Source organism: Lissotriton helveticus, chromosome 8, assembly GCF_964261635.1.
Source record: "Lissotriton helveticus chromosome 8, aLisHel1.1, whole genome shotgun sequence".
In the NCBI taxonomy this organism is placed as follows: Eukaryota; Metazoa; Chordata; class Amphibia; order Caudata; family Salamandridae; genus Lissotriton; species Lissotriton helveticus.
Genome location: NC_136069.1, coordinates 1393350757 through 1393363240, shown reverse-complemented (window position 1 = coordinate 1393363240; position 12484 = coordinate 1393350757). Strand labels below are relative to the sequence as shown.

The window sequence follows — 12484 nt, the reverse complement described above, 5'->3', positions numbered from 1 at the left end:
GCATTGAGTGCCGTGTAATTGTGTAGCATATAATTCTGTGGCACTGAGTGGTATTGTGTGGAGTGTGTTACATTCAGTAGAGTGTAATTATGTGGCGTGTAATTATGTGGCACTGAGTGGTGTTTGAAGTGTATGTTGTATTGAGCGCAGTGTAATTATGTAGCATATAATTATGTGGCATTGAGTGGTATTGTGTGGAGTGTATGTTGTATTCAGTAGAGTGTAATTGTGTGGCGTGTAACTATGTGGCACTGAGTGGTATTGTTTGGAGTGTATGTTGCATTGAGTGCAGTGTAATTATGTAGCATTTAATTATGTGGCACTGAGTGGTACTGTGTGGAGTGTGTGTTGCATTCAGTAGAGTGTAATTATGTGGCGTGTAATTATGTGGCACTGAGTGTTATTTGGAGTGTATGTTGCATTGAGTGCAGTGTAATTATGTTGCATATAACTATGTGGCACTGAGTGGTATTTGGAGTGTATGTTGCATTGAGTGCAGTGTAATTATGTGGCGTGTAATTGTGTGGCACTCAGTGGTATTTGGAGTGTATGTTGCATTGAGTGCAGTGTAATTATGTGGTGTGTAATTATGTGGCACTGAGTGGTATTTGGAATGTATGTTGCACTGAGTGCAGTGTAATTATGTGGTGTGTAATTATGTGGCACTGAGTGGTATTGTGTGGAGTATATGTTGTATTCAGTAGAGTGTAATTGTGTGGTGTGTAATTATGTGGCACTGAGTGGTATTGTTTGGAGTGTATGTTGCATTGAGTGCAGTGTTCATTGCGCACACATAGCACCGCGGTTTGGTAAAGTGAAAGTGCCAAGGAGATGTAAAAAGTTACGTACCAGGCACACACAAACACACAATGGCGAGATGGCAAGTGTAAAGGATATATATGTGTGTTGAGCACTGGAAGATTAAGTGCTGTGTCAGATTAATTACAAATGATTTATCAACATTGGGAGGCTGATAAACCAAGCGGACTAGCACAAATTTGAGCCTGTGACTATTGGGTGTGGCACATATTCCTGCAGTTCGTAGGCACACTAGTACGCTCAGCTAATAAACCAGAATATAAAGCGCCGCAATGTACATCATTGCGCACACATAGCGCCGTGGTTTGGTAAAGTGAAAGCGCCAAGGAGATGTAAAAAGTCACGTACCAGGCGCACACAAACACACACCTCTTTACATTGCTACCTCTAAAACATTGCAGAAGCGTCTGGGAACGATCGGGCAGATGTGGCCTCTGGCTGTTCCCCCCTGCGTGGTATAGTAATTATTGTATATATCTACACTATAGCGCTAACAAAATTGCGCACACATAGCGCTGCGGTTTAATGAAGTGACCAGTGGCTTGCTCGTATTCCGTACATCTGTACCCCGTGTGCTTGTAAGAACTTGCATTCCATTTGCCTTTTTGTAGCACCTCCTAGTAAATAGCTATAATATTTACTGGCTAGCCTATAAAAAAATAGTTGATCAATAATTCGAAAATACATTTAAGAAGAATGTCCTCAAATAGGTCGTAAATTGGCGGGGAAGGGGGGCATTACGTGACACATTTGTTGTATGACATTCGGGGTAAAGCTAGTGAAAGCGCCATGGAGATGTAAAAAGTCACGTGCCAGAATTTAAAGCGCCTTGATGTAAATTTGTGCGCACATATAGCACCTTGGTTTAGTAAAGTGAAAGCGCCAAGGAGATGTAAAAAGTCACGTACCAGGCGCGCACAAACACACCACTTTACACTGCTGCCTTTAAAACATTGCAGAAGCGTCCGCGAACGATCATGCAGATGTGTCCTCTGGCCTTTCCCCCCTGCGTGGTATGGCAGTTATTGTCGAACCAAAACAAGGTGTGGCAGCCAGAAAGTGACTGAGGTAAACAGTTTGTTATTACACATTGGTGCGGCAGTGACTTCTCTGCTGAGAACACTAAATGTTACTGCTTTACAAGAAACAGCAAGGTCAGGACATACACCAAGTGGGAATAAGGGAACTTAATATCGATGGGGATAACTAACTAGCTGTTTGTTGTTTGTAATTGTAATGGAAGCTTTTACGGGGACGGGCAAAAGCGCAGCATGTGGTATACGAACCTGGGTCTGTTTTTAGAGGCTGTTTTTAGCGGCTAATTGAGGGCGGACAATAGATGGTGTGGTAGATTAGGGTAAGGGTTTTTTCTTGGAGACAGTAAAGAGTGCTTCGGGGCATGAGTCTTCTATGCGGAAGTATATAGTTAGCTAAAGGTTTTTCCGCTAGTGCATTAGAAATTACGGAGTGCAGTGAAGGGGCTTCATATGTATTCATTATAAATAACGTTGCCCACAACTTCCTCCGGCTGTGATTTAATTAAAGTACTTTAATGGAATGCAAGTGAGCATAACTGTGCTTGTCCGTATGATGCAAAATCTATACAGTATTCCAATTTCCCCTGCTGCAACATGTTGTAAAATATTTCGTGAAGTTGTTGAGACATTTTTTGCTGCTAGATGTAGCACAACTTTTACATCCATTGTACAACTTTGGGTAATCTTAGTAAAATTCTGGCAGCACATAAAAGAAGACTGCTCGCATTAAACCAGGTTTTGGAGATAATTATTACACGCTTCAACAAGTGTATTTGTTCAACTCTTGAAGGATAAGCTTCACTCAATTGCACTGATCGCTTATTTAGTGCTGTCATCACATAAAAGGCATTTTGACATGCTGATAAATGGCAGAGCATTGAGATAAATCGAGATGCCATGTCCTTTAATGGATATCGCAATTCCCTCTGCGATTGGTGTGTAAAAATGTATGCTTTTGAGAGCACTAATAGGCTATAACCTTTGAATCACACCCAAGCTCCTCTCAAGGATTGACCATAACAAGCGGGCAACTGCATACACATTTTTTAAAAATCACGCATAGAACAGAGTGGAGTAGATTAAAAAAATGTTTTCAACTTCCTTGTTACGATTTCGCCAGGAGGAGGGCTCGGGAGTTTAGTGTGGTGACACTAAACATGCAGCAAAGACACGAGCAGTAAATAAACAATGATTAATAATAACAAGCATTGGCAAACGGGAATGAAAATAAAAAAACAAGCGAGAAGATGAGCGGCCGGGAAACTGAAAGTACGGCCGGTCGGCCAGCCATGAATAATTAGGGGAGGAGAAGCCGCACAGCACACGCTGGGAGAAGTCCTTTGATGTGCTGTGCGGCTGTGAAAAAATGCAATTAGGAGGGAGGGAGGGAGGCTGATGTGCGTGCTTGTTTGGTCACGTGATTCACGTGAACTCAAACAAAACCGCAGCAAGAAGCCCTTGGTTTGACGAGGATTTTGAGCACTTGAATTCTCGCTCCGCTCAATGCACTTGCGCGCATTGATAGGTCGCGAGACCTAAAAAACAAAGCAAGTGGGAAATCTGTGTGAAGTTCAGACTATGTTTTTACAATCAATGTAATGTCACCACCTCAGGTTTACCCTTTTTCATGGTAGACCTCATTATAAGCACTAGCACCTATTCCTAGTGTTACTGCTCATATCAATACGTCCTGGCTAAAAGGCAGTAGCATGACAGCCTCGAAGGGTCTTTCTCTGCTCACCCTAAATACCTGACCTCAAAGCCAGCCTGTTGAAACTTGGGGAATGTATTAATCAGTTACAAGTGTCGACGACACTGACTTATTTTGCCCCAGGCTGCACTTACCACCATATCTCACATCTCTACGTGTTCAGGTACGTTAAACCTCGATAAGTAGCTGGGCACGAGCCCTGGGGCTCCACGTCACAATTCCTGAATCCACTACACTAGATCACTGACACGCCGTGTTCATGTCGCTCTGATTTATCCACAAAAGGTGCCACCGCACATCAAAAGCAAATCATAAAAACACCCCCGCCCCCAAAAATGCTGCCCCATTCCAACTAAAGTCCACTCCTTATGCCGCGGACTCACTCCCGCTGCTGTTATGGAGCACTTCCCGATTTCCTCATGGAAGCCAACCACCACTGAAAAATAATACAAACCAGTCTATTCTGAAACTCTGCACATTCAACACTCATAACAGAAAGTACCTTCTCAGATCCGCACTATGCAGCAATAGTTATTCATTCATTTATTCAAGTGCCTACATGAACCTCTTTTTCTAAATATGCTTTAAAAGGTCAAAAATATACGGCACTCTGTACAGCAGTTAAGCAAGTAGGAAGATTATTTGAAGCACTGTTGATTATAAAGTGCTTCTAGGATAAACGTTTTTTTCCGTTGAAGTGCTTCCCTATTGACAGACATTCTGATACTTCAAGAAGGACTTTGAAGTTTTGAAAAAAGTTTTGAAAAAACAGAGATCACCAATGTTTTGTAAACATTATTTATCTTTCCATATGTATTTTGGGCGACTTCCTGACCGCAAAAGTTCCTTTCTTGGCGAGGTATTTCAGACACTAAGCGGATTTACCTTTTATCCAGGAAGAATGCAGTGTATTACGAATGCACGGGAACAACACCGCAGAATGCTGGCATTCAGGGAAATTATCCTACCAACAGTATTACACAGAGCACACATGCATTTTTGATACGCCTAAAAGGTTTGTCCTCATAGATTGATCTGCACCAGATTTGTTGTGCACTTTCCTGTAGGGAAAAAGTTAAAAAACGCAGGGGGTGGGGAAAAAAAGGAGTTTTCCTATTCCATAGATAATTATGCTTGCAGCTACATGAAAAACTGTTAAATGGATTTATGCCGAACTTGGCTTGAAAGTAGAATGCTAATCAAAAACACGTTTTTGTGGTTTGGTGTAAATCCCTTCAGTTAGTTTTTGAGAGATTAGCTTTTGAAAAAAGTACCAGTTAGTCATATAACAGGTTACAGTTTTGCAGACCTTATCAGGTGAAAATCAATTTGGTTTTAACTTTTGCTTCTGTTTGACAAACATACATTTAATTTGGCATGAAAGCTTTGTAAAAAGTCTTGGTGCTATCAAATTTGTGCAGATCCATCAAGGAATGGCATAGTTAATAAGATGTGGGGAGGGAGGGAGACGGGGAGGGGGGGGGGGGACATAAAAGGTTTTGGAACTGTGTGATGAATCCACTCAAAATTTGACAGAAGCTTGGAAATATTGTTTTTCTATTGGTTTGTCAAATTGTATACCATTCCATTAAGAGGGGGAATAGTTAATGAAGCGATGAAATAAAATGTTAATTTGCATATAGCTTCGGTGCAGGTTGATGAATATTCATCAAATGTTTATGGACGTTACCAAGTAGCACTCACTACAAGGGTTTCAGGTTATGAGCAGGTCCACTGGAAAGCGTATGGTAGAATTAAAAGGGGGATGGGATCTAAATATTTTTGATATGCTAATAATTTTAGCACCATTTATAAATCTGCATGACATTTGACATAGACCTAGCATGTTCGGCCTACTCTTGGTATTTTCATTTTCTTGTAGATCCATCAAGGGGACAGTTAAAAGGGAGGGCAGAAGTGTTCATCATTTTATAATAACTTTTGCAATGCGTGATAAATCTGAGCGAAATGCATGAGACACTGGTATGATTTAGTTTTCTCTTGATACATCATGTTTTTGCCAATCCATTAAGGAGGGGAAAGCTGAAGAGGGACGTAATGAAACGTTCATTTGCCTACAGATTTAGTACTGTTTGATGGATCTGCTACAAATGTGGCAGGCAAGGAGCAAGTTACACCCAGGTTCGTGCGGATCTAATAGTGGGGGTAAAGTTAAAGTGGGGTAAAACATTTTTGATTTAATAATAGGTTGGCATCATTCAATGGATCTGCACACAATTAGACAGAGACGTATCTTGTTTAGCAAATTAAGCCCAGTGCAAGGTCAGACTGGCCCAGTGAGAATCCACCGCTGCACATGCCCAATAGGGTCAAGTATATGGCCTTGTCCATGGCTGAATGCAGCAAGGAATGGGGGCGTGTAGGGGAATGTGGTACATCATAAACACATGAGGTTTAGTTAAACGTTAGCTATGGTTGAGCTAACACAAAACCAAAAACCTCACCATGCTCAATACGCAGCTTATTCGAAGGCATTTAACTAAAGAAGGCTTTCTACAAAGAGCAAAATATGGCGGTTGAGAGTTATGTTAAGCGTTGTGCGATTTTTCGCAAATTACGCTACTATAGTGCTTATGTTGGAAATTACTCAGATAATCCATGGTTAGCATTTGGAGGAGATGGAAAACGGTCTGAAGTAGTTATATGAAAAGTGTGATTTGCAGTGTGATGTTTTGCAGGTCTTAGGTTATACTCTTGTCCTCATGTTATTAACCTCAAAAGAATGAAGGCCTGAGGCTAAAAAGTTAGGTTTGAACTTTGATCTGCTGTCTGCCCTCAAATTTCAGAAAAGGTCAATGTACTCATTGAATCTGAGGCTAATAGGACAGTCCATTCGAAGTTACACAGGAGCTTTTCTAGGAAACCCAAAAAAGCTACTGGAATATTACAGATGAGCCTTTCTGGATCTTAAATTGTTTTGTGGTTCTTAGAAAAGTCTGGATTTTCCGGCTGGTATAATCTGGTCCGGTGTTCCTGCATCCAGGACATCCAAGTGCAAGAACAGTGGACTCATATAATAATGTGGAGTCAAATTCCACATGGAAATTCCTTGCCACACAACTTAGAACCAGGGCCTGAGTAAGTAAACATTGTCAAAGTTCGGGGGGGGGGGGATTGTTTCTTTTTTTGCCTGTGGCACCTAATCAGGGATTTATTTGCTTTCTAAAACTGCTGTAAGTTTACAACAAAAACCAGTTAGTTCTGCCTCTTCTTGAAAGTTCCCATTGGCCTCTCGTTCCTTTCGAACATTTGCGCTACTATATGGATGTAAGCCCAGCACTCACGACTGCATTTTAGCACTCATACCTAGGTAGTAAACAAAATTGTTGCTTTACTTGAAATGCACGCTAGTGTACTCATAAAGTAAAAGCATGTTCATAGACCAAAATCCTTCCTTCTACGTTATTCTTGCATCCATATGCTACTTACCTACAAAGACAATGTATTGACTTAGTCGGTGGTTAATTCCAGTCATTGATACTGCCTTCCATTAAAGTGATAGAATCATGATTGCCTGCTAACCGCGGTTCCACACTGTATTGTGAAACACATAATTTAGGATGTGCCATTGACTTCTTATTTTTATTCTACAAGTGCCATTTCATGCTGTATCCTATGATAGGCACAATAATGGTCCCCACTGTGACTATGACCCGCATTAGTTCTGTTGGGTGGTTAGATTCATAACAACATAAAACGAGGGCCCAGTCTTTTCCAGTGTGGTTTACTGAGGCCTTGAAACAGCACCGTTTCCAGAAGATAGTCAGCATATTAGACAGAGATTTAAGTACTTGTTTCAGCCTAAGAATTCCTGGGTACATCTGCATTCCTGAATAACCTCTTAAGTGACTTCATATCTTCCATTCATTTCTTCCTTGGGGGCCCGGAAATGTATACCCTTTGTAGATTTGTTTTTTCTTCCAAGTGGCTTCTAAACTTGTGTTCTTAAATGAAGTTACCACGAGCTTTCTTCCAGAGGTCACAGTGTTTTCCGTGTTATGCAACTTCCCAACTTTGAGAAGAAAATGTTTACCTGAATATTTTGAAACTTTGTGAGCTATTCTCACCCTGCTTCTAGATTCGTATTAGCAACTTTTGGATGAAATGAACATGGGCTTACTATTTGTAGGTATGGCATTTGAGATAGTTTCCGCTGTTTCGTCAAACAACTGTTTTTCTAAACAATACAATCATAATATTTGTACTTAGAGTGGCTTTTGGTCAGAGACGTTTATCCACTGCTCTGTTAAATTGTCAATCACATTTTGCTTCCGCCGTCAACCACAGCATACAGCATGGGGCAATGGGTCAACGCACTTTGCCCATTGGCTCCTTTTACACTCAGGGCCAAATGCACGACCATTTTTAGCAGTTGCAAATGGGGAATCGTACCATTTGTGACCGCTAAAAAGGCTTGTAGCATAAACCAAACCAATTTTGTGAATCGGTAACCTGTTACCGACTCACAAAACAGGTTTTGTGAGTCGCCATTAGAAAGGGGTGTGCTAATGGCATCCCTTCCTAATAGCGAGTCGCAGGGGTATGTAAGATTGTTTTGAGACCGCAAATGCGGTTGCAAAACAATCACATCCAGTCGCAAATGGGAAGATGTCCCCAGAGACACTTCCCCTTTGTGATAAGCAGCAAAAATGTTTTTTTAGAGCAGGCAAAAACATTTCATTTTTATTTTTGAAACGCTTCCCATTTTCCTTTCAGAAAAACGAGATGCATTTAAAAGAAAAGTTGCTTTATTTAAAAAGCATACAAAGACAAGGGTGGCTGCTGTCCTCAGCATGCCACCATTCCTGTGTTATTGCCCATTTCCACTGGGTCACAAATTGGGACCTGCCTCATGAATATTCATGAGGCAGATAATTTGCGACCCTATTGGGAATCGCAAAATGTGTCTGAGACCCATGAGTACATTTCCTTTTGCGACTCACAGATTGCGACTTGCTAAAATTCTCAAATTGGGAGTTGCGAAAGGAAATGGTCGTACATCTGGCCCTGAGTGTCTGCACAACGCCTGTGCACATTGCTCAATTGCCTAAAACAGTCTTTCTCCCTTCTTTAAAGTGTACTTTTCGATTTTATATATTTTGCATAGTTAACTTTAAATATCAGTTAAGAAGTTCTTACTTTACCTGCACTTTGGATGCCTAGACGGATCGTGACTTAGTTTCTGTCTCCTTTTTAAAGTTAGAAAGTGCTTAAAGTAACAATGTGGTATCCTGTTATTTGAGTGATTGGCTATGTTGTGATTTAATTGTTGCCTGCTTCACAAATAACAATAATAATAAAATGCAGAGCACAACTGAAATTCTTGTTATTTAAAATATGTGGTGATTCAGTGCTCTTAAAATGCAAATCACGCTCTTATGCATTGCAAAGCAAGTATGCCTGAGGAGGTGGAATGACACACTAAATGGCCAGCAGCATGAGATGAGAAAAAAATACTGGTCTGGTCGGAGTCACAGCCCACTCAATGTCAATTTTAAAGAAATTTGGCAACAGTAGGTCTTGCAAACAGCTGCGCCTTCAAAGCACCCCTACAAATGCCTTCTCTCCATGTAATTCTTTTTAGAGTTAGTGATAGCCTTTTAGACAACACAATAGGCGTGTGGGGAAGTTTGGATCCTCAAGTACATGGCGATATTAAAACGTCAGCCAACATTGTGTTACTTATCTGACAGATTTTCTGTCCCGTTTCTTCTTCTATTTGTCTTGCTGAAAGTTGGTTAAGGTTTTCTCTACATAAGAATCAGGGCAAGGTAACGATAACCATTGAAATTTTTTTTTTGTCATTTTGGTTTACGTGATGGGGCCTTTTCAATAATTGAGAATATCAATACCACTTGGTCAGGCAACTTAAAAATATTTCTGATGAGCCACAACTAGGTATGAGATTTAAATGCAATGCAGTCTGTTGAACTCCTTGAGTTCATGGACTTGACCCTCCATCTCTTTATTTGTTATTATTTTGTCTGGTGACATATAGGTCGAAATAAACTTATAGAATGTGAGGGTTCAATTGAATGGAAACAATCTACATTTTACAGAATGCATTAGGTTGCACAGAGAAGAATATGGTGTGCTTGGTGCCCTAGATTCTTTTATTAATCCTTCCAAAGTGCATGTTTTCTGTCAAGTACAACTTGCAGCAAGCTGATATATTTTTTTTATATTTTGGTGTTTACAGAAGATGCAGAACAATGTCACCAGTTCACGGACCTTAACCTAAAAAACTCCATTGTTGGGACAGGACTGGAGGTGCAACTGCTACTCTACACTAGAGAAAACAAAGATTGTGCTGGCAACCTCAATAAGGAAAACTCTACAGCTTTCAAGTATGTGAATGTGACCAGGAAATTCATCTTCATCATTCATGGATACCGGCCGACCGGATCTCCGCCGGTGTGGATTGATAACATAGTGCAGGATCTGCTGTCCCTTGAAGATATGAATGTCATAATTGTGGACTGGAACCGAGGGGCCACCACGATCATCTACCACAGCGCTGCCGCCAAAACAAAGAAGGTTGCGGTCATCCTGAAGACCCTCATTGATGGTTTGCTGGTAAGTTAGATGCATGTAGTCCAATATTTATGAAAGAAAGTAGACCATTGCATTAGCAAGCCAAAAAAGTTTTTTGTACATGGGAATGAAGGCAGAGTGGCATACAGGTACATTTAGCGAAGCTGCAACAGATAGACATGGATTCAGCAATATATCATTGGTAGCAGAAACTAAATCAGACATTTCTCGACCCCCCCAAAGACATCAATATGTTGACCTCTTGTGTTGCCTTTAGTTCCAGCACACCCTCTTTGCTGCTAAAGGGTTAGGTGAAGGAAACGTTGTAGAAAGTCAAGTGGGCTCTTACTACTCGGTTTACTTTCTGCATCTGCCTTCTGATTGGGGATGTACAAAATTCACGAAATGCAAACAGCATTGTACTGCAGCAGGAAATGCATCCTGGCGTCCATTTTGCACAGAAGAAAACACATTTTGTGCTAAAACGTAGTGTGAAAAAACACAAACAGGTCAAACAGGACTTGCGCCACAAACAATCTGGTTGTTCGTACTGTTCCTGTGTGTTTTCACTGAATTTTTGCCAAATAAAACGCATACATGCGTGACATGGAATACATGTTTAACTTCTGGAATTTCGAGCAACAAGCACAACACAAAGTCACCAAAATTTGAAAATGTATGCCGGCAGAACAGCAATTCTGCCCAGCCCACATCTGATCTCTGTGTGCACTGGCAGTTATGGAGGTAACAAAGGTAAAGATGTAGCAGCAGTACCCTTTAAGTGATGCCAATGATGCGCCAACTGGCTGTCTCTGCAAGACAGGGCCACTTGTGAGTGACTTACAACTTTGCCAGCCTTTCACAGGCATGTACTGGTGGAGAATTTCTCAATAAAACAGTCTACCTTTAAGAAAATTAGCAAAAAAATTAAATGCACTTCATAATTACTTGTATTCTTCGATTTGCATACCCCAGCGTTGACACTGCTTATATTTTTACTGGCGCATGCATTTTAGTGAAATATCCTGACATAAGGCGTACAATGCCCCATCCCCACCCTTTTCAGGAAACTAGTGTGTGTCCGAAGTGCTTGCATTTCTAAACTGGTCACTTATTATTGGTGGGAGCTGCTACAATCTGTGCCTTTATAGGTCGAGCCTGGGCAGCGCATGCGCTGTTCTGCAACATATGGACTTGAAGTTCTGCCCATATTTTTCATTGGCTTGTGTCATTGACCATTGAAGACTATGGCTGTTCATTGGTCAATAGGCTTAGTAATCCCTCCTTTGTACCCCCTTGTCTCATTTTGTAACCTCTCATGACGACACCCCTTGTGACATGTGTTGTTACTCAATAGGCTTTCAATACAGCCTCTGAGCACTATTTGCTTGAATGTTTTTCTCCTGCTTGCTGTTGCAGGTCAGGCTCTCCCGCAACTATTTAATTTACTTTTTTTAACCATTAAAACATTTTTTTATAGCAGGGCACGCCACACTTATACAGTGGCGGCAGTGCCTTCATTTGCGCGGCAGTATGTTTAATTTTCTTTTTTTACTATTTATTACTTTTTTTTTTTAACGCCACATGCCGCATTTTAATGTTTATGGCGGCCACCCCCATTTTCTAAGATGAGCCGCATCTAAAGAAAGGGGTGCTGTCACCATTAAAGTGAAAAACCAGCATGGGGGGCACCATTCTGTAGACGTGGCTCATGGAAGCTCACCTTGGGGCACTTGTAAACAAAAAAAAAACAGAAAAAAAACATGTGCATGTGTTCTGTGCCGCAAATTAACCAAAGGCACAGCCGGCACTCTATCAGCATGGCGTGCCGAGCTATGAAAAAAAACCCAGCATTGTTAGAGAGCGTGTCTTGCATGCAGGTGAAAAGCATTTAGCAAAATATTGCTCATAGCCTGTAATTAAAACCTACCGAGTAACAACACATGTAACGGGATTTTCTCATGGGAGGTTACAATTATCGAGACTACGATCGCTTCTGCGAATGGATCTTGCGAGGTCTTGACGCCCTAATTCCAGCAAAATGGGTGAAAGGTCGTACTTCTACCTCCAATCCTTGGTACAATAACTCTCTAACCATTTTGCGAAAAGCCTGTAAAAAGGCTGAACGCGACTGGAGGAAAGATTACGTACCAGAGAAAAAAAGGCATTATTTGGCAAAGATAAAACTCTATCACAAAGCGATTTGTAAAACACGTGCATCTTTTTATGCAATGGAGATCAGCTCCAGCCATAACCCCACCAAATGTATTTTTAAAATCCTTAAAGACCTTAGGACCAGGAAAGCAAGTACCCCAGTTGTACCTTCCACGCTCTTATGCGACGAATTAGCAATTGTCTTTGT

At 41.1% G+C, this 12484-nt stretch overlaps 1 protein-coding gene across 2 annotated transcripts in view; it reads left to right on the top strand.

The window, feature by feature from the left end:
* Positions 1–12484, top strand: part of LIPI (lipase I) — a 212519-nt gene that overhangs the window by 26785 nt on the left and 173250 nt on the right. For both annotated transcript variants that reach the window (XR_013599967.1, XM_078658347.1), the window contains exon 2: positions 9788–10164. Coding sequence is in view for 1 of the 2 variants with exons in the window: in XM_078658347.1 (XP_078514473.1) it covers positions 9788–10164 (377 nt within the window). In the remaining variant the exon portion in view is untranslated. The remainder of the gene's footprint in view (positions 1–9787; positions 10165–12484) is intronic.